We start from the raw sequence: 27,163 nt of genomic DNA, 5'->3' as shown, positions 1-27,163 counted from the left end.
AATCAGCCCAAAGAATCTCTTTTGAACTCTATCCAATCCTTTATTAAATACTGTACACAATACTCCAGGTGCAACCTCACCAAAACCCTGCACAGTTGTAACAAGATTCCTCTATTTTTAAAATCTAAGACTCATTAATCCTGATTCTCTGTCTTCTGTGTGTTAATCAAACCTCAATCTATTCTAATGCATTACTCTCAATACCATGATTCCTATCTTATGACACCTTATCAAACATCTTCTGGAAATCCAAACACACTACTTCTTCCAGTTCCCCTAGATCAGCTCTGCTTGTTACATCCTCAAAGAGCTTGAAAAAATTTGTCAAACATGATTTTCCTTTCATGAAACCCCATCACATCTGCCTGATTTCATTAAGCTTTTCTAAGTATGCTGCTGTTTCTTCCTTAATAATGGACACTAGCATTTTCTCAACGACAGACATTCAGCTAATTGGCCTATAGTTACCTGCTTTCTATCAACCAATTGTCTTCTTGAACAAGGGCGTCACATTGGCAATTTTCGAATCCGCTGGAACCGTCCCAGAACTCAATGAGTTCTGGAATTTTTCAACAAATGTCATATTCTGTCTTTGTTGAAATTTGTGGTACTCTGTTTTGCTTTGTGAAAAATTGCGACGTTAAAATAGATGCTGTATTTGCTTGTGAGTGCACTTCAGCAGCAGTTCAGTTGTCGAAAACCCTAAGAGTGTGAAAAAGGAATAATTTTGTTTCTTTTTCCTTTTTCCAGGTTCTTTACCCAAACATCCCATCATTGCAGGTGCAGTCATTGGAGCAGTTGTAGGATTACTGCTAATTATTGGCATTGTGTACTTTATCAAGAAAAAGAAAGATGACCAACGGAATGCTTATATTAGGTAACCCTTTATAAGTAAACATGAATAACAGCAGATGATATTATGTGAGTTTAACGGTGCAATTTGTTTGTCTCTTTGATGAAATGTGGATGTTGCTTGCTAGGTCATTTTAGAAGGTAATTAAGAGTCAACCGTATTGGTGTGGGTGTGGAGTCACATATAGGCCAGGGCAGGCAAACAGTAGTTTCCTCCCTTAAAGGACAGTAATAAACAAGTTGGGGTTTTTATAATAAACAGTTTCTTGGACAGCATCACTAAGATCAACTTTCAATTCTAGGTTCTATTAATTGAATATAAATTCCACCAGCTGTGGCAATAGGATCTGAAATAAGTGGCACCGGACTATGAATCTGAGCTACTGGATCACTAGTGCAGGACATTTCCTTGTATGCTACCAGTTCCCCTTAAATAAGCGATTGAACTCCCATTTAAAACTGTGGATTAGTCCAATCAATTGTGCGCAAAGTCAAACTTATTTTCCCTTGAAGTTAGAATACATGTAACCAATGTTTACTTATCCGATTTCTCAGCATTAGTCAACTTTTATATTTTCATTTTTACTTTGCAAGCCATCTTCATTTTTTTTGGAATCTGTGGCATTGAGTGTATACATCTGCTCTATTTTAACCCCATTTTTGAGCAGTAGGCTAATGAAGAAATTACAACAGCACTCTGCAGCATCTGGCTTGGATCATGATTAGCAATGCAAAATGCAGTTGTTTCTCCTCCTTTTCATGGGTAAAGATGTTAAATTCTAATTCTAATAGTCCTCACTCATGTCTGAAATCTGTACAGAAAAAGAAATCAATCTGGAATTTCTATCTGTTTGGATCAGCATTTCCTGTATGTTTTTCATAATAAGGAAGCTTGTGCATAATACACGTTTATCATTCACTTAAAGTTATAAGTTTACTTTGGCTTTGATCTGTCAAGATTCTTTTAGGTTGTATTAAATGCACACACAATACTTATCGGGATACCTGTGGGGATTCTCCTGACCAACATTCTCGCTAAGTTGTTTGGCTATGCACACAAAGTCAGGCTGTCAACACCATTCGCACCATTGACTTTCGGTCTGGATGTCTTTGCAATGCACAGATCTCTGACAAGGTAGCAGGAATGCTTCCCCAGACCACTTGTTGAATTTAGCTAGTCAGGATCTGAGTCGTATCCTACAGCCACTTCCAGGAATTGGATTAAATGACCTCACCCAGGTTATGATAGAACCGACCACAGTTTGTTTGGAAGAGTTGTGGAGTAGGTGAATTGCTAGAGTTCCTGCATTGGGAATGTGAGTGTATATTCATTGCCTGCTCAGTCCTGAAACTCGCACATGAGCCAAGGCTAAATGATTCTCTAATGAATAAAGGACTAAATTTGCACTCCTTTTAATTGGATTATCTGTTATTCTCAATGAAAATTCACGTGACCACCGTGAATTTCACGGTAAGTGAAACATACGAAGGAGGCATCTGATGCCATACACTGCTCTCTAGTGAGTATATTTCAACTCCAACATGGAGGGTAACATTGCTTGACTCGGGTGTGGGACAACAGATAATGTGGAAATAGGAGAACAGTTGGATGATAATAACTAAAAGATAGTTCTAATCTAAGAATAGGACAGAACGATAGTTAATGATAGGGATTGTTACACCTGATTTCAGAGGGGTAACTAAGTCTGTTCTTGTGCTAGTCTTCAACAGTTTAAACTGTGCAACTGTATATATAGTCTATACTACTGGTCTATACTACTGATGCACTCCATGGAGTGTTACCTTAAAAGTACTTGGGCAAAGTAATAGGTAAGTTTCTAAAACAAATGTGATTTGCAGATTGTCCCAAACGCTTGATAGCCAAAGTTACTTTTCACACAGAGTGTTGACACCAATGTGTCTTCCTGGATCAGTTATAGCTAGCTGATTATTTTTACCTGGAGATAGTGGTAACTGATTTCAGATATTCCTTTAAGAATGCTTGGTTTGCAGTGATGGAAATTTCTAATCTTTAAGAACCCGCCACTTAGCGTGAAGCAGTCTTCCAGTAAGTTTTCAAGTCAAACTTTGAGTGTTTTTGGAGAAAGGAGGGCAGAGGTGTTACTCCACCAAGTTAACCTCTCTGACTCTACATTCAAATCCAGTTGCTTCATCACACCCACAGACAGGGTCATGGGGTCTCTCTCTCTCTCTCTCTCTGTGAAAGTGTTGTAGACTCATCTGACTCCAGTCAAACAGCTTGCATTAATTGCAAATGCAACATTTTCCCTACTTTAGCCAATCCCTTTCCTTTGCAAAATGTTCTTTGCAAAAAACACAAGATATAGGTACGTCCAATCAATGATATTCTAAATGAAATCCAGAACTGAATAACCTCTTTATAATTTAAACAATATGGACTTTAAGGTCTTGAGGCAAGATTGAAAATAATATTCAGTATACAAATTGAAAAAATATTGGATATCATGAGCAATACAGTATGATACCCTACTGCAACAGTGCGTCAGCTTAGAGGATTTATGGCTTTCCTCCTATAATTTTCTACCATGCAAACACCTCTTGATGTTCACCATTTCATCAGGTAATCACAAACAGAGCCCAGCTGTTTACATATTGAGAAGGAACAATATAGATATGAAACATTTTCAGACATTCCAGACAAATTTCATGTGTTGGTTTAAAGCTTGAGTTACCATGTATAAATTGGCCGCCATGTCACACCCAAATCTCCTACCCCCATTCCTGCTTTTCCGGACAATTTCTGATATAGCGGTATCCCATTTCTTCCTCACCTTGCTGTTAGAGTGAATAACTTGTATTACAAATTTTGAAGTCTGTAAATTGTCCAGGTAATCCAATATCAGACAGTCCTACAATTTGCTTTCTTAATTTTTGTTTACTCTTGTTGTTCTTAACTGCTGTGCGATGGCATGAATCAAGATTGTGATAGTGATACACCTCTTGTGCCCTGAACCAACTGTCCATGGCCTTTTAGATGTGTTTCCTTACAATCTCTCAAACACCCTTTCAAGCAGGATATTTGAGAGCAGACTTGATATGAATTAGTCAGTTTTAAATTCACCGTTAATTGAACACAGTGGCTATAGGACTCAGTAAATTTTAAATCATACAACATCTCTTTACAATGCAAAATAAGGAATTAAACTGGACTTGTATCAGCAGAAAAATATCATAGTTAAGCAAAATTAATTTTCTGCTGTACTGCAGCCTTCTTGCTGTTGAGCATTTCAGTTTAGCACTATCTAGTTCATATGTCAAAGTGGATGTTTTGCCTTTAGTCATACACATATATATGTATGTATTGGACAAAAGCCAATTTACACTTGAGGTACACAGACATCACCTTCAGAGAGCAAAGGCACCTCTGATTTCAAGAATCTGTAACAGAATTTAACCTGGTTGATTTAAAACTATTACTATTTTGCCAAACACCAAGCAATAACGGGCCTGCAATAGGTATAGATATAGTAATCCTTGTAGAATTACAAAATTGTTACACAATTTGAAGCATGTTACAAATGAAGGAAGTGTGCATTACTAATCATGGATGGCATCTAAAGTTACTATGTATGATACCAGTATGGTTCTACGAGATCGTAGCAAAATTTCGTATCTAAGCTGCAATAGTGATTAGCTTTCATTACTAGGTTTCTTTTTAGTAATGAGTTTAATTCAGAAAATAGATACTGCTGTTATAGCTGAATGCAGTAAAATAAATATTAGAATATCAAATAATAGAAAACTGTCAATAGTTAGAACCAACCCCAGTGAGGTCATATTTTCATTAGAAATTTCTATCGTATTCCTTAGCTAGCAATTAATAAATTAAACCCAAGTGTCACTTTGTTGCACTCCAGTGTTCCATCGAGGTAGCACTTCCTAATTTAGGCTTCAGGATCACAAGTTGAGTTACAAATTGGAATGTTTGGAGTTGCCACAGTGGCCACAGTAAAGCTTTGACCAAAGTATAGCACCCATAGCCCCTCTGCCACCTGCCATCAAAGGCCAACGACCCCCTCTTGTATTTCCGAACTCACCTCACTTCCACAGGTCTCATTGAAGGGTTGTGACAAATTTCAAGCCTCAACACTGGGTTGTTTGGTGTAAGCCATTCAATTGAAAAGCAAGTGGAATGTTCCTACAGTCCCTTTATCTACCTTACTGCACAGCAGTTTAAAACAAAAAGGGGCTGTGCATTTCCATACATCCAAAAAACATCAGGACACATTTCCCTATAATCCCAAATGTATTTTGTAATTCTTATTTATAGAGTCATGGTGGTCTACAACACAGAAAAAGGCCCATCCATGCATTCTGTTCAAATTATATCATCTAACTATTACAGTCCCTTTTTCCAGCACTTGTTGCCTTGCCTGTATGCTTTGGTTTTACAAGTGCATATCTAGATGCTGTTTAAATGTTATTAGATTTTCTGTCTCTTCCCACCCTTTCAGGCAGTGAGTTCCAGATTCCCACCACCCCCTGGGTGAACAATTTTTCCTCTCATCCCCTCTAAATCTCCTGATCCTTCCCTTAAATCTATGCATCCTGGTCATTGAATCCCTCTATCAAGAGGTGTAGTCTATTTCTGTCTACCTTGTCTATACCCCTATAACTTTTCACATCTCAATCATATCCCTCCTCAGTCTCCTCTAATAATGGTATAATTCAAATACTATATTAATACAGATGTTTAGCCTCTACAGGATGGTCATGTAGTTATTTAATTTGTTACTAGATTTTGAACAAGTTAACTTTCTCTTGCTGTTCCTCTGATTTCTCTCTCTCACTTCCTCTTTTTCTCTTGTTCATTTTCACTTTAAACCATTTTGATTATATGCCAGAGGTAGTTGGAACTGCAGATGCTGGAGAGTCTGAGATAACAAGGTGTAGAGCTGGATGAACACAGCAGGCCAAGCAGCATCAGAGGAACATGAAGAAGGGTCTAGGCCCGAAATGTCAGGTTTCCTGCTCCTCTGATGCTGCTTGGCCTGCTGTGTTCATCCAGCTTTACACCTTGTTATCCTAATTATATGCCATCCTGGTTATTAGATGAAGTGCTGTAGGAAAGTGAAGCCTTCTATCTATCAGAAAAGTGCAGTAATGATGGAAAAATAGTTTTGACTAAAGAAGTTTTAAAATTTTGATTATTAGGTCCAGAGTATTTTGGGAACATTTTAGCAGCATAGTCATTAATGGTCAGCTGTGCTGACGACTTAAAATCTAGTTTAAATTGTCTGTTGAGCTGTTATTTTTAGCAAATGGGTTTTTCATTTCCTAACTATGAACCTGTGACTTGCACAGTTTAGTGGGACCATGAGTAGTAATCTCTATGTTTCAAAAGAGATTTCATTCCAACGCTGTACTGAATAATAAAGATGCCACTCGAGTTATTGACCAATGTTCCTTTTATGTCTGACCAGGCACATTGCAACTCAAAAGTTAGCATACAAAAAGTAGGCCCCCTTCAGAGTAGCCATGAGTATCTGTGTGGTCAAGTAAAACATTGAAATGGTTGTGCCTCTATTCCCTAAAACTGCAGAAACTGATAATCAGAAACAAAAATAGAAATAGCTGGAAAAACTCGGTTGGATGGCAGCATCTATGGTGAGAAAGCAGAGTTAACGTGCAGGTTTAGTGACTCTTCTTCAGAACTGTTATGAAGAAAGGTCAGCGGACTTAAAATGTCAACTCTGCTCACTCTTCACAGATGCTGCTAGACCTGCTGAGTTTTTCCAGCAATTTCTGTTTCTGTGCGTCTAGTCCCACTTCTTCTTCTCTTCTCCCCATTCATTGTTTATTCCCACCAAACTGTACTATTGAGTTAATTAAATCTGATCTCACCATTACAAATCTATGTTGATTATCATAGTCAGTCCATGCCTTTCAATTTTTTTGTTGTTTAATTTGGTATTACTATCTCTAGTCCTTTTTCTATTATTGATATAAAGCTAACCATTCAATAGTTGTCTAGCTTGACCTTTCCCACTATTTAAGCAGAGCTGTAATTGTGGCGCCCGTCAGTACATTGGCACTCCTCCAGCCGTTATTAAATTGTGAAAAATCATTGTCTAACCATTTCTATTTTCTTATGAGCTTGAAGTCTGACACAATCTGTTTCCTGTTGATGTATAAATCTGTGATTTATACCCTTCTCACCTTATTGTCTGCAGGCTTTTGACTTTGTTTTCCTGTGTTGATTGAGGCAAGATATTGCATTAAAGCAATCCCTTTCTGTCCTTACTATCGCAATTCACTGCTTACCATCTTTTTGTCTATGGCTAATTATGTACTGACTCAAGAAATATTCAATACTTTCTGAAAAAATTGAAAATTTATAATTCTCTGCATTCACCCAATGTATTTTTAGTTTAGGTTCCCCATTACTATTTTCATACAACTTTGTCAATGGTAAGCAAGTTTTCTCTTCAGTTGGTAAAGTAATAGAATCTAAAATACGGACACTCTTGTAATGTGAGCATACTTTATTCCTTAATTCAACATAGATAAACTTTAAGTTCATCTACATATTATTAAAAATATTAATTTTAGTGCACAGTTCCTGACAGCCACTCTTTGTGTCATAATTTTTTTTTCATGCTATTATGAGGTGTTATATCTCTTCACCAAGCTATGTTTCCAAATCCATTACAGTCAGTGGCACATAGGTGATACATCTGAAAATTACAGCCAAGGGAAACTTTTCTTTATTTGGTTTTGAAAAGAACTAACTGCATTTAAATGTATGCACAGCATTAGTAAAATTTTGAAACGTAGTGTATTTAGATGAGAAAATGCCCTGTGTGCCCAATAGGTAGATTAGTGGCTTGCAATTTTGCTTTCAGCTAAATATTTAATATTGTAACATGATACAGGAAAATTAATGTATGTGTGACTAGAGAACTAATGCATGCAAAGTTCTAAACTTTGTTGTAACATCGAGGAGATTTGGGTATAAATTTGAAATGTGCTGTTAATTGTTACATAAGAATCATAATTCAGAATACTGTTGTGATTGATTTTTCCGTGAATTATTTCTATTCTCATGCAATTCAGTGGAACCGGAAAGAACTGATCCTGAATACGAGTAAGTTGTGGCTAAAATTCAGCCAAATTCAAAAGATCAATATTTAATACTGTCCAGACATAAACTGTGTGATTTTGCATGATTATAAATTATTTTCTGTGTTGAGGAATTAGCTATAAAATGAGATATTAGTATTGTGCAATGAGAAAACTTAATAATCTTGATCTAAAAAGCTTGTTAAGGAAGGTTTTCTCACTGCATTGTCTGCATTAGAACTAACATTGAAACATATGACAGTGGACAGGAAATGACCAACATTTGGATAGTTAAAACACAATAAATTTGCATTTTTTTTGAGGCACAAAAACCCAGCATGAAAGGTCAGCCAATCATGGCTAACAAAAGAAGTGAACATTGTATTAGATCCTGGGAAAATGCTTCTAAGTGGCTGAAGTAGAAACCTTGAAGATTGGGAGAAACTTCGAATTTGGCAAAGGAGGACCAAGACTCTGAAAAAGAGAAAATAATTTGTAAGTGAATCAGCAGAAACACAAATACTTACTGTAAAAACACCTATAGGTACGTTTCATAAAGAGGAAAAGATTAGGAAAGAAAAATATGGCACATTAAAGGCAGACAGAAAAAAATTATAATGGAGAATAAAGACTTGCTGCAAAGTAAATTATTCATGCAAGAAAGTGCAAAAATCCTCCCAGGAATAGTAAAAAATCGAAGAACCTATGATGATGAGGAGCAGGAGAAATTATTAGTAATTTTAAAAAGTAGTAATATTGGAGAAATTAATGGGACTGGAAGCAAATAAATCCACTGATCAACATGATCTATAGCCCATAATGTTGAAAGAGTGGTGACTGTAGAGATAGTAAATGCATTGGCGCCCATCTTCCAAAAACTCTAGGTTTTGGAATGGTTCCTGTAGATTAGAAGGTCCCCAGTGTAACCCTACAATTTACGAAAGGAGGGAGAGAGAAATCTGGGAACTTGGCACCAGTAATCAGGAAAATGTTAGAAAATATTATAAAGGATGTGTTAGATACTGCATGTTAGGACTGGGCAGAATCAACATGAATCTATGAAAGGAAATAATACTTGGAATACCTACTCAAGTATTTTTGAGGATTAGCAAATTAGATGAGGGGATGTAGTTTATTTGGATATGTTATAGCAATATTGGAGCACATGGGAGTAGCACACCGGTAAGGATTGCAAATTGATTAATATATAGAAAACAGCAGGAGTAAATAGATCATTTTGAGGTTAGCAGGCTGCAACTAGGAGGCTACTGCAAGGATCAGTGCCTGTAGCCCAGCAGGTTGCAATCTGTTTCAGTGATTTGCATGTGGGGATCCAATGTGATATTTCCAGAATTACTGATGATGCAAAGACTATGTGTAGATTATTAGGATGGTATAAAGAAGCTTCAAGGGCATTTGGACAAGGTGAGTGAGTAGATAAGATCATGGTGGATGGAATGTAGAGTTGGAAAAATATGAAGTTTAGTAGGAAAAAGACAAATAAGGACTTTGCTTAAATGATGAGAGACTGGAAAGTGTTGATGTGCAAAAGGAGCTGGGTGTCTTCGATCATATGTTGCTGAATGCTAACATGCATGTGCAGCAGGCAGTTAAAAAAGAATGGTATGTTGCCTTTTTGCCGTAGGATTGTTAACAGGAGTAAAGAAATCTTGCTGCAATTGGATAAACTCTACGTGAGATCATACCTGCAGCATTGTATATACTTCTGATCTCTTTACCTAAGGAAAAATATACTTGTCAGTGAAGGATTGCAACAAATGTTTACGAGACTGATCCCTGGGATGGCAGGACTGACCTATAATTAGAGATTGAGGAGATTGGCCTATACTCTCTCATGTTTAGAAAATGAAAGGGAATCTAATTCAAGCCCTACATAATTCTTACAGACTTTGATATCATAGATATAGGAAGTTGTTTCCCCTGCTGGGGTATTTAAAATCAGTATGTAGTCTCATTTGGCACTGAAGAAGAATTTTTTTATTCGGACAGTTAATTTTTGGAACACTGTACCCAAGGGAGCTGCGGAGGCTGAAAGCAAAGATCGATAGATGTCTAAATATTTGGATATCAAGTTGTATGGGAATAGTGGTGGAAGATGCAATGATCTTATTGAACAAAAGAGCAGGCTCAAGCTAAGTGACCTGTATCTGCTATATTTCCTCTGATTCTACACATTAACAATGTGTGGTTGGAAATGTGATGCTCGTACTAAAACTAGAGGCCTGTGTTTAGATTGCATTTTGTGTGAATTGCTCTTCAGTAAAAAAATTCAGATTTGAATGAAGAGAAGTTGCCAGATCTGAGTTCTGCTTGACTGACATCTGGTTAGCATTGAGTGCTTCTGTGGAAGTAACACCTGTATGGTGGCAACTTGGTTTGCAAAAGAAAATTGGCATCACAGTTATGATGCAGAAGACCATTTGGTCCATTGTGTCTGCACCGTCTCCCTGAACATTTTAACCTATTGCAAAAATCAGGCCTTTCTTCCATAATTCTGCATGTTGTTTCTAACTAAATAACCACGAAACTTGGACTATTCACTTCGTGGACAAGTTTTATCTCCCCTTATTTAGCTTCTTTTACAAAGCACCTTATAACCGTGCCCTCTGGTTCTCACTCCTTTTGTGAATGGGAACAGTTTCTCCTATTTACTTTGTGAAGACCCCTCATTATTTTGAAAACTTCTATCAGGTGTCCTCATAGTTTTCTCCTCTCCAAGGAACCCCAAGACAACACTCCCTATTTCTGTAATCTATCCTCATGAACTGAGATTTCTCATCCCTGGAACTATTCTTGCAAAACTCTTCCACACTTTCTCCGTTGCATTCACATCTATCTTAACGTATTATGACCAGAACTGCACTCAATACTGCAGCTGAGGCATGATCCTGACTTATATAGGTTGAGCTTACCTTCTCTGCTCTTGCATTCTATGTCCCTATTAACGAAACTTAGACTACTATGTACTTTATTAACTGTTCTCTCTATCCTGCCACCTTTAATGACTTATGCGCATATACATGCAAGTCTCTCTGCCTCTGCAATCCCTTTTGAATAGTAACCTTTGTTTTATACTGTCTCTAGTTGTTTTTTGTACCAAAGTATATAAATCATACCTCTGCATTGAACTTCATTGCCGCTTATTTGCTCAATCCACCAACTTGTCAGTGAGTATTGGAAGTTCCACACGCTCCTGTGGCACTTCAAAATTCTTATTGTCCACAAACTTTGAAATTGCTCCTGTACTCCAAGATCTAAATCTTTAATATAAATGGAGAAAAGCAAAGGCCCCAATACCAACCCCTGGGGAAATCCGCTACAAGCTTTCTTTCATCCTCTTTAACCAATATTCTCTATTTCCTCTCACTTGGACAAATTTATATCCATATTGTTACTGTTCCGTTCATCCCATGACCTATCACTTTCCTGACAGGTTTGATGTGTTGGTTTGAATTAAATGTCTTTTGGAAGTTCATGTACGTCACAGCAACAGCCTTGCCCTTATCAGCCCTCTCTGTTACCTCTTCAGAAAACTCCGGCAAGTTAGTTAGGCGAGACTTTCCCTTAACAATTCCACATTGACTCTTCCGAATTAACGCTCATTTTTCTATATAACTGCTAATTCTATTCTGAACGATTGATTGATTGCTTATAGAAGTTTCCCCACCACAAAGTCAGAGACCTATTTTTACAACCATTTTTTGAACAAGGGCTGAGTGTTTGCAATTCTCCATTCCTCTGGCACCACCCCTGAATTATTAATGTCACTAAAACAAAGTAAAATTGAACAGAACAGGATTTCAGCAGGAATTCCAGTTTGTAATTCATGTCAACTTAATTTAGTGAAACAGAATTTTGCATTGAAACAAATAATTTTGCAAGCAGAACATGTAGTTTCACAGTAGAAAATTGATGTTCAACATTCTTGGAATAGCATTTATTATTTTCTTGTCAATTGGTTAGAAATAAAAATTACAAATTAATTTGTTATATAGCTGGAGAAATCTTTACATGATGAAAAATATAATTAGAAAATCTGAAGACCTGAAAGAAGTGAGGAAATACTTTTGCATTTGATTTTGAAATACTGTTTTACAATTTTTTACCTTAATACTTTTGTTTTGTGCTCCTTCATTTTGATTTGAAGTGTAAGTTTTCCTTGAGGAAAAATGTAAGGAGAACTCTATTTTCCTAATGTGACATTTTATGAATGGTGTTCATCATCTGCTAACATGTCAAATTATTTTACAGTCCTGAAGGTCAGCATTTGTTGCCGAACTTTAATTGATCTTCAGAAGGTGGTGACAGTGAACTGCCTTCTGGAACTAGTGCAACTTATACAGCATTGGTACACCTGCAGTAATAGTTTGACAGAACTATGCAGTTTGTTAGGATATTTCAGGAAGCAGTGAAGACCAAACACATTGTTTTGGGTCTGGAGTCGAATAAAGACCAGTTCAAATAAGGATGGCTTATTTCTTTCCCTATAGTACATTCGTTGCACCAGATGGATATTTATAACAATCTGATAGTTTCGTAGCCATTAATGAGATGAGCTTTCTTTTATTCCAGATTTACTAGTCGATTGACTTTAAATTCCACAAGCTGCTATGGTGGGAATGGAACTCATGTATAGCGTATTATTCCAGATCTCTTGGATTATTAGTTGAGGAACATCTTTTCAAGGATGCTTCCTGTCATATCTCGGGCCAAAAGAACTCAGTTGAAGTCACAAACCTATTAAAAGCTTTAATGGAGATCACTCCTGATCGCTGTTGCATGTACTATCTGAGTGTCCCCAGTGTACTTTTTATTCTTGTTCCAGTATCATAATAACTAATACTTAACCCATCACCCTGACAATTCCAAACTCTGACTTCTAACGCCAAGAAGAACAAAGGCTGCGTGCACGTGGGAATATCACCTATAGGCACAAGTCCTGACATAGAAATATTTCACTGTTCATTCACCAATGCTGGTTCATAATCGTAGAACATCTTTCTGACAGCTCTGTAATGTGTAACTATGACTCAAGAAAGCAACACCAATTCCTTCACAAGGGCACTGGGGAATCTCATGACCAAATTTGATAAAATACTGGCTGGTATAAACTGAGAGACTGACAAATGCCAATTTTCTAACCTCAGACGTTTGACTGCCAGCTTCTGTCATTAGAAGTGTATGCCCTGTAATGAAAGTTTACTGGGTATTTTTAACAATTTGCACAGGGCATTCTTTTTTCTGACCACCTCTCCTGCTTTCCCAAGGCATTCTCAATCTTCAGCTGAAATGCTTTGGTTGATGTTAACTGCTGGCTTTTTGGTAGGTACCTTCTAATGCCACCTTTATTATCAGGCAGGAGATGTTTGCTCAGGTTTTTACTTTTTTTCACTCTGCCTTAAAATCATAACTTTTCCATAGCAAGCAACAACAGGACTGTCATGGAACATAGAATTTAAGAGTAGGCCATTCAGCCCCTCGAGCCTGCTGTGCTGTTGAATAAGATTGTGATCTTAGCTCCCTATCTGGTCCTACCCCTCTACCAAATATCTACTTAGCTCAACCTTGAGTAAATTCAATGACTCTACCTCCACTGCTGTCAGCAGAAGAGAATTGCACAGACCACAATCCAAGAAAAAAAACTCCTCATTTCGTTGTTAAATGGGCGACCATGTTTTTAAATTGTGGCCCCTATCTTCTTCTCTTTTTCATAAGGGCAAGCATGCTTTCATTCTGTGAAGTCTCCTCAGGATCTTGTGTGTTTCAATAAGATCAGCTGTCATTCTTCTAAATTCCAGTGGGTAGTAACTGACTTATTCAACCTTCTTTCATAAGTTGAGTCTTTCACCCCGGAATGAGTCAAGTGTACTTTCTCTGAACTACAATTGAAAACAATGCTGTATTTTTTTCATATTGAGCCAAAACTGTACATAGTACTCCAAGTCTGCAAACTAAGCCAGAAATCACATATTTCAAGTTAATTATTGACTTCCACTTGAGGCATGCATCACAAAACACCTGTCTGTACTTTTAATCATTTAATTTTTCAGAGCTACAGCTTAGCTCACAATTAACCTCCTTTATTCATTGGTTGTTACTCAGTGAGAAGAAGTTGTTGTATTGGCTGAGTGTTAGAATACTGAAATGACTTTGAACAATCTGGTCTGTAACAAAAAGAATGCAGGTAGCGTCTTACCTCATTCACAGTTTTGTTTTACCATTCTGCTCTTTCCCAGAACTAATACAGTTTGACATTGACAGTTTATAAAATGTGATCTTAAGCCATTACCAGCTTTGTTTTTATCTTGCGATTGACCCTGAAGTCAGATTCTATGTTTATTACCTGTTTTTTTTTGTTAAATCTGTGTTTTGGAAGTTGTTTCTCATCATTTAACCCGTTTGTGAAAGTTGGAAACCATGGATAATGGCCACCTAGTTAGAGTTGTACCTTTTATCTACTTCAGTTGATGTTTTCCCTTGATGGCTTGGTTCATATACAGAACTTTCTTTTTGCCTGACTTTGAAGTGTAAAGAATTTACTTTTGAACGTATGTTTATTTGCCAACTTGTCTGGTATGGAATTCTTGGTACCTTGATTTAATGTGTTATTTGTGGTTGTCTGTGCTGAGAAAGTGGTAATGTATTGAAACAAACCTTTTGCACCCTTGTGTTAATGTGTATTTATAAATCTGCTGCACACATGTTTGTTTTTAAGTTTTGTGCTCAAAGTATTGGAAACCCATTTCTGAATGAGAATTTAGACAATATACTCATCCAACTCTCAGTGTGCACTGCACATAAACAAAATCAGTCTATTTGACTTTTTAAAGCAGTGCTGCATCACATTAAGTGGCTGAGATGGGGTTTCAATGCTTAATTTTAAGTTTTGTATTTTGTGCATCTGTCAATGTATGTGCCATTTAGCTTGTACTTTATTAGCATTTGTAATTGCTTCCTCCCAAACCCCAACATGCATGTTGGTGCTTCCTTTATGCTTCAATGTGCATTGAAAAAAATGGCAGTTCTATAGAAAATGTCTTCCCAACTGAGCAACCTCTGAGAAGTTCAGCAGTATCAGGTGTAAAGGACTCAATGAATCATAGTTCTGTTGGCCCATTCCAGGTATGATTTGCTCTTCTTTTATTTTCTTTCTCAGGTAAAATTTTATACATTGTTCTGTTTATTGTCAAATCCTTCATTTCAGCCTCTTCATTAAATAGATTTTTTTTAAAAGGAAGCACTTAAATACCTAGTTTATTTACCTTTAAGTTTCCAATTGATACACTGTCCTTTATGTTTGGTACAAAATGTATTGAAAAGTATAAACCTTTTGTAGACTCTAAAAATGAAATGAAAATGTCTTGAGCTGATCTGACTTCATTTAGTGCTGTGTAATTTATTTTGTATTCTCCAGACTAGATAGATATTTTGTTTCCCATGTTGAGATATTTTGCTTAAGTCCTGTAAACACTGAGGAGGTCAGGCATGGGATACAATGCAGATTGGTGATTTTTGTCTAAGTGGTCCGTGGTTCTGGTGAAAGTTCATTCACGTGAAATTTTAATTTTTTCCACCGTTGCTGCCAGACCTACTGAAATGAGTACTTTTCATATTTTTGTTTCTTCAGTCATGTTTTGATTTTTCTTTTTGTAAGTGTACATTTCCATAACAAAATCAGATTGACAGGTTGTTAAACAGTCTTAATGAGAATATGTCAGTCTCAAATCTCAGAAAAATAGCAAATTTTAAAAAAAATGAGAAAAATAGATTTGGATTAAGAAGGAATAACAATGTTTTCAAAAAAAATGGAAGGAATGACACTTTACAAAATTGTAAAGGTTAATTTTCACTGCTAGAAGATGTTTGACAGTAGTTAAGTCTTATCAAATGGGAGTGATGTTTGAACTGAGATGGACAATACACAACAGTGGAAAATTTAGTCTACTTCTACAACAATAGGTATTGGAACTTTGTGCTTCAACATATTTGAATGGGGGAGCCAGACTGCAGATGTAGGCTTCATACAATGTAGGATAGTGTAGTACATCTTGGCCAGCAGATGCTGGATTTAAACATTTGTGCACACATATTGATCCACAAGAAGCTGGTGCGCAATTTGTACATAACCAACGTTGAATGTTATTACCTTCATTGTTAGTTGAGGCTAATAAACTCCTCTGCTCATGCATTTTTAGATACCCAGTAGAGGGCACTACAATGATTCCAACTCTCATTTGCAGCACCTTTGTGTAAAAGCTAATAGCAATTTAATAGGCAAGGGCAAGTCCGATCTTCATTTAATGGCTCTAGGAAGTTCTGGCTGACTTCTGTTTTTTTTTAATTTTATGTTATAAATTACACAGTAAAATTAATTGGACAAGAAACTAGGACTTTTACCCCCAATTTGTGCGTTACTGCATCTGTACCTCCATTGGTCACCCAAAAGGTGAGGCCGTTTAGCAAACTGGTTACTTGGGTATTGCCATTTGTCAGTTCCTGATCTGCACTTTAGCCATTCATCCACATCATTTAATTTTTTCTGTTCCTTTCCATGTGAATTTGACCACCATTTCTAAACACAAGCCCCAACCCCCATTCTTCCGTTCTTTCACGTGTACGCCAGCAGGATCCATGACTGTCCCCTTAAGACTCCCTTGTAACATGGATCGAATATCAGTACATTTGCACATTCAGTTCTTTGGGCTCGTTGAAGGTGGACTTGACTTGAGTGATTTAAGCAAGTTTATTCTACACTCAAATGTACAAATTTAATAGCCCAGTGAGATTTATTTCTTTCCATCAAAACAACTTATTGTAATAGGACTTCCCTTTCCTCCACTAAGTTCCCTATAGATTGATGCTTTACACTGTTGTAAGTTGTAGCAGCTCTGTTCAAACTAATATAGTCAAGGTGCAACAGATACCACTTTAGTCGTAATGATTTTGAAGACTGTGATGGTTTGAAATTGGGAGTGTGTATCAATATGAGGAATAATGCATTCAATGTTTTACTTTTGTTATTTAAATCTTCATGATGTGGGTATCAGAAGAACTAAAGAGAAAACGCGTTATTGTTTTACTGAAGTGCTCATATTATAAGGGCTCAGATTGATTGCACCATTACACTCTTCTTGTGCTACGGGGTAAGCCTATTTGAATCGGAAAAATAAATTGGTTAACTTGACTTTTATTTTGTAGTATTTCTGACAGGGGTCATAAGACAGCACATATGTAATTGTTCCTAGTCCTGATGTGCTTCCCCTTGATTCATAATTATCTTAATGTGGATCCATCATAAACACCTCATGATAGAAAACAACATTATTCTCATAGCAGTTTTCCTGAAGCGTACTGAACTTTCAGTTTGAGTTTTGACTTAGTTCGTTAAAATAACCATTACATTTTATTTGGTTAATTACAGTGTACTTGTAATTTTTAAAATCTGAATAATTTTTTTGTTGTTTTTCCACAGGGGCCAGTAATTTATGCTCAACTAGATCATTCCGGACAAAGACATTCCAACAAAATCTACAAGTCTGATTCAGTAGTTTATTCTGATATCCAGAGATCTTGATTTATAAAGTCACAGTGTATTTAACTAAATAATCTGAACAGAGGAACAGGTATGAGTAGCTGAAGTGCCAGCTACTGTTTGATTTGTTTTTTTTCCTGTAACATCTAGTAGTTGATTTTCTGCAGAGGGAAAAACTATTTTAAGTTTTAAAAATGTGATAATAAGGGACCATGGTTAGGATGGTAATCATCCATTTGTGAAAATATATCAGGCTTTATTTGGAAAGCTATAGTGAATTGGGAATGGATCTGCTTTTCTTAGTAGCTTAAATCTGGGGATTTGCCACATCCAAGTGACTTATTAACTGATGAATTATGTTATGAACCGAGAGGAAAAGTCACAGCTTTCCTCTTTTTAACCAACATTTTTAACAAGAAATTCTTCTTTATCATGTAACTATTGCACTTTAAACATAGTTAGCCAGTTCAAAAATGAAGGAGAGCAAGATCCAAAGTTTTCTCAGGCAAAAGAGGATGGAGTATTAATGTCTATTACCCCAAAACAAGTAATAATAAAATTCAACAACAACATAAATACCAATGCTGGAAATCAAAGAAAAGAAGGTGGGGGTGTGTACTAAAAGACAGAAAAGACAAGGTATGATCTTAAGAGTCCTTTGGTTTGAAAAAAATGAAAAGACCTGAGTCCAACTATTTGGCTACTTTTTGTTTTGTTTCCTTTACAGTGGTGAAGCTCAGATAATCTAGAGTTCTGAGGAAATCATTGTTGTTCCAAGTTGCTTTTCATCAGCTGGTTTCTCAGTTGGATAGAGATTATGAAAAGCAGGCAGTGGGAATAGTTCCCCGTATTCATGCTGTTAGAAGTCTATGTTGTTTTCTGCCTTTTGCTTTTTGCTCAAAAGCTTACTGTTAATGTGCTGTCCCTTTGCTTATTCTGGTGTCTGTGTAATTGTTTCCTTTCAAGCTTGATAGTTATAAGCAACTTTTAATGGAAGAAAAATATATGAAAATTTTGTCACGCCTCACTAAATTTCACAGCCTCTTGATTGGAATGGTAATTTCAAAGTAGCTAGTTTTATATATTTTGTGTGGGTTTCCTGTGCTTGGATGATGATCACAGCAGCTATTGTAGGTGAGCAGCATTCTTTTAGTCCGTAAATTAAAGTCAAGTGATGCAAGTTGAATATTGGGAGCCCATTTTCATTGCAATCGTAACAGTCATAAAACATTTCTAATATGTGGGCTTCAGCAAACTTGCGCTTCCCTTTAACTCATGTGACTGCAACCTTACTCATGTCATTTCTGGCTGTGATAACTGTTCCAGCAAAGATTTGAGAGGTTTACACGCTGAAAAACAGAAACAAATTGATAATGCAGCCTTGCTGTTCTACATAGAATATGTATTTTGAGGAGCAAAATATGCCTACTCCAGAAATTTTCAGTATCTTCCACTCCAGATCACTCATGCAATTATCTGGACTACCGACTATAATTGGAGAATGTGGAGAATAATAATGAGTCTGCATATTTGAGTTATAATTCAAAACATACACTACCACTGACATTTTGCAAAATATTGCCTGCTGCAAGATTGGTTAAATTAGTGTTTTTATTCACTTAGGTGTTATCGTTATGGATGATGATACAGTGAAGTACACTTTCTATAACAGCATAAAGCTGATTTCAGAAAGCTTTGGAGCTTCATGGTGACAATGAAGGCAAGGTCTTATATTGAGGCTGAGCTTTAATTTAAAACCATGCCATTTGATAAATAGAATTAATTCACTGGCTTTTACCATCACTTATTGACTTGGAAAACAAGAACACAGTGGAACATTCTTCACTATTCAGCATTTTGAAATGCATTTTAGTGAAATGAAATTTGAGTAGCAGAGATTTTGGATTTTTAGACTTGTCGTATTAATGGATCACTTTTTACATCAATAAAAGCTTGACAAATCATACATTTACACAGATTGCTTGTTGCATACCTGCTGAATAGTTTAGATAATCAACAGCTTTAGATTCTGTAAATTTTGGGTAATTAAAATTGACATTATTGTACAGTATTTAGGATTCAAAACTAAAATAGCAAAGCATTCTAATAAAAGCAAGACCTTTCAGGCATTTATTAGATGAGCAAGATAAAGTCTCAGGAGATGATGCTAAATTGATGCCTTGCTTCAGTCTTCACCAAAGAGGCTGAGAAGAGCTAAAATGGCCAATCTGGAGTGAGGTCCCAACTGTTAAGATAGAAAGAAGATGCTAAACAGTGATTTAACTGTAGTAGAACAGCTTGGGTAAGGGCCCAGTAATGTTTGGAGCACAGTCTTCAATACTATTGCTAATCTGAAGAGAGGTCGCAACTGTTAAAATAGAAAGAAGAGTCAAATAAATGTAGCCGCAACTTGAGAACAAGCTGCCGCTTGTATATTAGCACAGATTTTGTATTGTCTGTTCATAATAGATACATTGTTTTACGTATATAAAATTTCAAATTTTAAAATATGTCTTTGATTTGTACTTTTTAAAATTCTTGCTCTTTTTATGAGTTTAGGGCTGGGGGAAATTCAGCAGAGAGAGATAGAGGAGTTGGGGATGTAATGTTGGTAATGTGGGGGAAGAAGCAATGACAGCAAGTAGGTTTGACCTGGAATGACAATGCTCACACTGCATCACCAACACAGATGGCAATTTGATTGACTCCAATTGTTATCAAGTTGAAGGCACTGGATGCTGCAAAATATATGAGCCCATAATCGCCACATTCAGCAGTAGTATTGACGATTGTGCTCCAAAAATTATTAGACTGTTACACAAACTGTTCCAGTACAGTTAAACCTCTGGCATTTGTCCGCCAACATGGAAAGTTGCTCAGTCAGGCCAATTACCATCCCATAAGTCTACTCTTGATCATCAGCAAAGTGATCAAAAATAGTGCTGACAGTGGCATCAAGTGGCATTTAGTCAACCCTAATCTGATCCCAGTGCCTAGCTTGAGTTATGCTGGGGTCATTTGGCTCAAGATCTCTCTACAGCCTAAGTCCAAACATGGACAAAAGAGCTGAACTGAAAAGAACATAATTAGTCGCCCTTTACATGAAGACAGTATTTGACTCAGTGTTATATCAAGGAGACTTGGTAAAATCTAGGTCACTTTGAAATGGAAGGGTGGAGAAACTCCTCAATAGCTGGAGTCATACTAAGTATAAAAGAAGGTGATTGTGTTTGTTGGAAGCCAATTATCTGAGTCTCCTGATATTCTTAAGGAGATCTTTGGTTTATGTCCTATAACCCAACCACAGCTGCTTTATCAATGGAACCTTCTACCCATCACTAGGTAAGAAGGGCAGATGTTTGCAGTTAATTGCATTATCATTTGTAACGCCAAAGATACTGAAACTATCTGTGCCCATAACAGCAAGAGCTGAACAGTGTTCAGGCCTGGGCTGAAAAGTTCAAGTAACTTTTATCTCACACAGTAGCAATGATCATCCCCAACAAGAAAACCTAACCATCTCCCCATGATGTTTAAGGGCATTGGAGTGATTGTAACAAGGTCATCCAGGTGGATTTTGTGGAATATGAGTTCCCTGATTGGGGCTGTCATTCTAGTTAAATCAGGGAGCCCTGGCTGACAAATAAAAAGGGAAGAGGCAGCAATACTGACACTCTGATAGCTGACTCTGAAGAGGCAGTTCACAAATCAAGGACTGTTTGTGTGTAAATGAAGAGTGACATGGTGATGGGATACTGGCATCTGGTGTTATTTCACTGAATTCTCTACTGTCAACATTGTGGGGTTATGATTGACCAAAAACTGATTTAGACCAGAACATAAATACTATAGATACAAGAACAGGTCAGAAAGCAGGAATTCTGAGGCAAGTAATCTCTTGACTCAAAGCTACAAAGCCTCCCTTTCTTCAAGACACAAGTTAAGCATGATATTCACTTATTTGATGGCTGCAGCCCCAGCAACATCCATGACAATGCAGTCCACTTGATTGGGCCCCATCCATCAGTTTATACATTCACTGATAACTCAGTGTCAGGTCTGCACCATTTGCAAAATGCATGCAGCAACTCATTGATGCTCCTTCGCAGCACCTCCCACACCACGTCTACCAAGCTGAATGGACAAGGCCAGCAAACACGTGGGATTGCTGTCATTTCACATTTCCCTCCAAACCACAAGCTGTCCAATTTGGAACTAAATTGTTGTTCCTTCACTTGCTGGATAAAAGTCCTGCAAATCCCGTTCCCCCCATCACTGTGGGTATTTCTGCACCAATTCGACTGTCTTGGTTCTAAAAGGTAGCTCACTACGCATGACCTCAAGTGTGATTAGAGATGAACTGCACAGATTGGCCGTACCAGTAATACCCACATAATCTTAAAAATTATTTTACAAGTTTTGTATGTGAATTCTATTATAAAAGCAGATAGTTAACCCCTTGACGGCATATAAATGAAAAATTTGAAGAGACAGCCTTTGTATTTACGTACTGTGGTCACAGCCATTAACTAATGCATGGATGAAGGCCTCTGCAGTGAATGCCTGTGCCAAAATGATATATTTTGTGACTTTTTTTTTCTTTCTAGCTTTATGCTAAACTGATTTTTTTTAGTTGCTATTTTGTCCCTTACTGACTGAAGTAGAATGTTGCTTGTAATTTTTTTTTGCAAGACAACCAGTGCCAACTATTGTGTTGCTATTTGCAGTCTCATTTGAAGTTCAGCTCTAGTATCTCGTGTTTAATTACTAGCTAATTAATTCACTATGCCTTTTTCCCCCAAATTGCTTAAATTACACTTCTCTGGAAACTAGTCTGTAACTAGCTTGGAATTCCCGAATAGCATTGTGGGTCTACATACGGTGCACGGACCATAGTGTTTTAAGAAGGCAAATCACCACCTCCTCCTCCAGGGTAACTAGAGATGGGCATTAACTGCTGACTCAGCCAGTTACAGCCACATCTCATAAATGAACTAAAGAAAGCGTATTATTGGACACAACAGTTATACCAAGTCCAGAGGTCTTTGGTTAGTGTAGGGAAAAAGAATGTGACCACATGATATATCTGCAATGGTGGGTGAGCAGCTGACCAGATACTTAAAGAGCCATATTAATTGTGTTTCGCAAAACTTCTTGCTAAGAGGAGTAAACTAACTCATGTGAGAATATAATAGGAGGTACCTTGGTGAATGGTGAATCATTCTTTGGTTCAGTAGTCTGATAAGGAGTCAAAACATTTAGTCTGGTTAGATGGCCTTAAGAATGAATGTCTGATACCCGACAGACAAGGTTTCCGACTAAGTGAAATGTCTGAGTGTCTAACTCTTCATGGGGAGCTGGAGGATGCTTCCCGTGATGAAGTGCTTGGTGAAGGACAAAAATCACACATTAGGTTTGCAAGAACCCCAGAGTAATAGAAAGATAACTTGAGGTTGGGCTTCTCTCCATGTCTGAATAAAATAACTCTATGTTCAATAGGGCATTTTTTTATTTAAAGGATAAACTTTACCAGACTGTATTTTAATTGTGATGCAGAGGACTTCTATGAGTAGAGCCATGCAGACTTCAGTCAGACACCCTTAGTTCAAAGAATTAGAACATAGGTTTCACTCTATATATTTGAAATTCCCTCACTAGATGGCATTCCAAATAAAGCTGATAGAAATATACTGCAGTCAAAGCTTCATTGACTATTCTAACAATTACATTTTACTACCAAGTCTGAATTCTGCATTTGATGTTTTCACTTTATATATACATAATATAGACCAATGGAACCTGTTTTCAACTTTGCTAATTATTTTATTGTCGCTCATTTTATATTTAGGTCAAGATTATCGAACTATAGCTTCTGTTTACTTTATATGCAACCTTTGAAAATATCAAAATTATGTAATAACCTGTGTGTACTTCCAAGTATGTAAATATGCAAGCTCAATTATCTGCAATGCCTGTCATTTGCCTTAAATAAGGAAAAATGGATTGTAATTGCATATCGGTACAAATCAGAAAAATCATCGTATTTGAATATTTAATTTCACTTGATGTAATCCGAATTTTGAAGACAAACATTCCAGGTAGTCTATTTCTAAAATCCATTTGGTAGATGCCACTTAGGAATCTATGAAAAGATTAACAAATTCAAGCATGACTTCACCCAAGTCACATGCCTTACAACTACTGTAACAGTATTTAGTAAATAAGTAAGAAAAAGGTGACAATGATCATTTCTCAGGATAACAAAAGCAAATTTGTGCAGTGAAGTTAGTGCACATGGGAAATCCAAGAGGGAAATCTAAATGGATTCTACAGAAAAGTGATCAATTCACTGATGCAGTAGCTGTGATGGTTTGCTTCTACATTATTCTTGAGCAGCATGTACCTTAAATTGACATTCTTCTTTATGAAATGTCTAAAATTATGTAATGTCTAAAATTATATTCTACCAATCTTGTATTCAAAGTCTTGTTCAGGTATTCTAGAATTGCTGAAGTGCATATAATCAGTTTGTTTGCTAAATTGTTTTGTCTGTAAACTGTTCTCTACTTGTCTTAGCTGTGCAAGAATTTATTTCATTGTTAAATATGAAGGATATTTGAAATTTTAAATGTATAAAGAAAACGTTTTACCCCAAGGCTCATGACTGTTTGTTTGACAGAATTTCACAAAATTGAACAAAATAAATTACTTCAAAAACTGAAAGAACTGTGGATGCTGGAAATCAGAAATGAAACCAGAAATTTCTGGGAAAACTTAGCAGATCTGGCAGGATCTGTGGAGAGAAGTCAGATTTAACGTTTCAGGTCCAGTGACCCTTCTTCAGAACACAAATATTTATGAGGATTATCATGTAAATGCTTTCCATGCTTTTATTTTACAGGATGAGGCCTATTAATTTCCACTGGTGGCATATTTGCCACCACTAAAATTTGTAAGATTTGCTGCTGCTGCATGGATTATTTCAATAAAGGATTGTCCTAGGAATTTTATATGAAGATATAATAGCCTTCACCACTAAGAATGTTCTCGCTAACTTTCTGGATTACTTTTTGACATTAAAGCAAGTAGATTTATCATGAAGACATGGTGGAACAGTTTGGCTTGTTAATTGCATCTACGAAAAATTGTCACCGACATTGCCTGGAGGCAGGATCTTACTTACTCAGATTGTGTAAAGCTCGTCAACTTGGTATTTATAATTTATAACATATCTTATTTGTACATACTTTTAAAAAAATTCTTTTGCGGGATGTGAGCATCGCTATTTGGGCCAACATTTATTGGTCATACCTAATTGCTCACAGGATGGTTAAGAATCAACCATACTGCTGTGAATCAGACCAGATAAGCATAGAGGTGCAGAGAGTGACCTTCCACATCCCCCAGGACCAGAAGTGGAAGTTGGAACACTAGACCATGCCAGTCTGGCCAGAAGTTGCCGCCCAGCTGGTTGTGATTTCAGCTATCCAAAACAACATCCAGTAGTACCACAAGAAGGTCTGTTTTCCCTGCTTGACTAGAGAATGTGATACCATTTTCTCCCCATTACCTCTTACTATCTCTGCTACTGCACACACTTCCTAACAATGTTAATGTTGTGCCACTCAGTAACATGCAATATCTTCTCTCTCTCACTCCTACCCGCTCCAGTTCCTCATACCATTAACCCTGCATGACCTCAGTGCTGCACACATTTCCTTAGGAAATCACATTCCTTCTCCATTTGCACCAGCACTAACAGCTCTGTGATTCACTTTCCTGTCACTTAATCCCTCCTCTTCCCCTCACTCCAGGAAAAGATTATTCATAGAAGGGCAGAAAAAGCAAATACTGGTAGTGGGTGCCTGACAAGTAGCACCTCCCCTCCTAATAAGAGGGTCCTGACCCTGACCATCCTCAGTGGCTGACTGACTCTGCTCAAGTCCCTGGACTAATAGTGGAGTGTGCCTTTAACACCCTGTTTGAAGGGAATGTGCCTGAGCACTATTCCCTCTGACTTTGAGGCATGGTCATTTGGTTGAAGCACATGTGGGTTTGCTACTCCAGCTGCTGGCATATGTTGCACATGTGATACTTAGCATGGTGATGCAGCAAAATATCCACCCACTGACTGGTGACAGCTGACACTATGAGAAACTGCCTGGCTTTGTGTGTGTGCTAAAAGATCCTTGATGACATCTCAATTTCTTACAACATGATTGCTCCTATGTGGTCAAAACATCAGATTTAAATTTAATTGTTTTTTGGTCTCTAAGTGCCTGATTCAAATTGATTGTCTAAAATCAAAACCTGTTGTCTTGATAACAAAACAAAACTGCTGCTTAGCCTGCTACCTGTACAGCTTTTTGATATAAATGTTTCAATTTAGGTGCACAATGAACCTGCAAACCCACAAGCTGCTGCCCATTGACATATTTTCTGAATTTCCAAGCATAGAAAAAGCACATCATTTTGTAAAGGGACCACACACTGCTTTCCACCCTAGCATTTTACAAACACCAAATTCTAATTTTCTGCCTTCCAATCCATAAATACTTCAAATGAAGGATAAATCAATCACAAATCCAATGCAGGAGACAGTAAATTAAACCTTACCTGCCATAGGAGCAGAAAACAATTTACTATCCATCTGTTTTTCCAGTAAACAGTATGACATTACTGTTGCCAAACAGCCTGGTTGCACACACATCATAGAGCATTCTGAGGGATTATTTATCTGAAACGGAATCACATGCTGAAAATGTATGTGTGATCCCATTCAAATGGGAGTGTACTTTGTGCATTTAGTTAAGTCAACATAAAATGGGGCACCACCAACTGCAGGGCCATCTTATGGCTCTGTGTAAGATACTTGTCCACCTGTATTTAATGAAGCACTCACTGGGTCTTGACAGCCAGCTATATACTTACTGTATACACTGGAAGATCACTGAAACAGCATTAGGTAAGGTAGCGAATGATACTTTCATAACAGTGAACTGAAATAAAGCCCAATAAGCACACTTGATGTTGGGATTTTTAAATTTCACTTATGTAGCTGTGGGTTTTCTTGGAATTGGATTGACTAAGTTGCAGCAAAGGAATACGTTGGTATCAATAAAAATTGATAAGTGGAAGAGATGGGCCATGTTACAGGGACCGTATTGCCAAATCATAATTTATTTGGAACAGGCAATTAAGTGAAAGGCTCATCAGCTACAGCCTTAACAATCTTACTGTTAGGCAGTTTTGTTTTCAAACCGGCTGCCCTAAAGGTAGAGGCACTGTCACTGCACCAGTAATTTTTTTAAAAATTGCAACCTGTTTGAATTATTTAATGAACTAATAGATTTCATGAATGTTGTGTCCTTCATAAAATATCACAAACACATTTTAAAAAATGATGTACGCTGAATTAAAGAGGCAGTTGTAATACGGATACTGTATTGAATAGAGGACAGAAAGCAGTAAGTAATGGTGAAGAACCAAAAGAACTGCGGATGCTGTGAATCAGGAACAAAAACAAAGTTCCTGGAAAAGCTTAGCAGGTCTGGCAGCATCTGTGGAGGAGAAAAAAAAGAGTTAACGTTTCGGGTCCGGTGACCCTTCCTCAGAACGGGTAATTCTCAGTAATGGTGAAAAGCTATTTTTGAA

The 27,163-nt window shown here is 37.0% G+C and overlaps 1 protein-coding gene and 1 long non-coding RNA gene across 2 annotated transcripts in view; one reads left to right on the top strand and one right to left on the bottom strand.

Annotated features, from left to right (window-relative positions):
* mpzl1l (myelin protein zero-like 1 like) overlaps positions 1-24,610 on the top strand; it is a 39,054-nt gene extending 14,444 nt beyond the window's left edge. Inside the window, exons 4-6 of the mRNA XM_048541042.2 lie at positions 751-877; positions 15,000-15,099; positions 17,450-24,610. Of these exons, the coding sequence (XP_048396999.1) occupies positions 751-877; positions 15,000-15,099; positions 17,450-17,551 (329 nt within the window). The 3' untranslated portion in view covers positions 17,552-24,610. The remainder of the gene's footprint in view (positions 1-750; positions 878-14,999; positions 15,100-17,449) is intronic.
* Positions 7,362-26,224, bottom strand: LOC125457179 (uncharacterized). The gene is made up of 2 exons (XR_007248576.2): positions 26,126-26,224; positions 7,362-8,430 (listed from the first exon to the last, which is right to left on the bottom strand). It is a non-coding gene; the product is annotated as an uncharacterized LOC125457179 (long non-coding RNA).
* Positions 26,225-27,163: the final 939 nt, after the last annotated feature.

This window comes from Stegostoma tigrinum, chromosome 12 (assembly GCF_030684315.1).
Source record: "Stegostoma tigrinum isolate sSteTig4 chromosome 12, sSteTig4.hap1, whole genome shotgun sequence".
Classification (NCBI taxonomy): Eukaryota; Metazoa; Chordata; class Chondrichthyes; order Orectolobiformes; family Stegostomatidae; genus Stegostoma; species Stegostoma tigrinum.
This window is presented reverse-complemented; position numbering and strand designations above follow the sequence as displayed.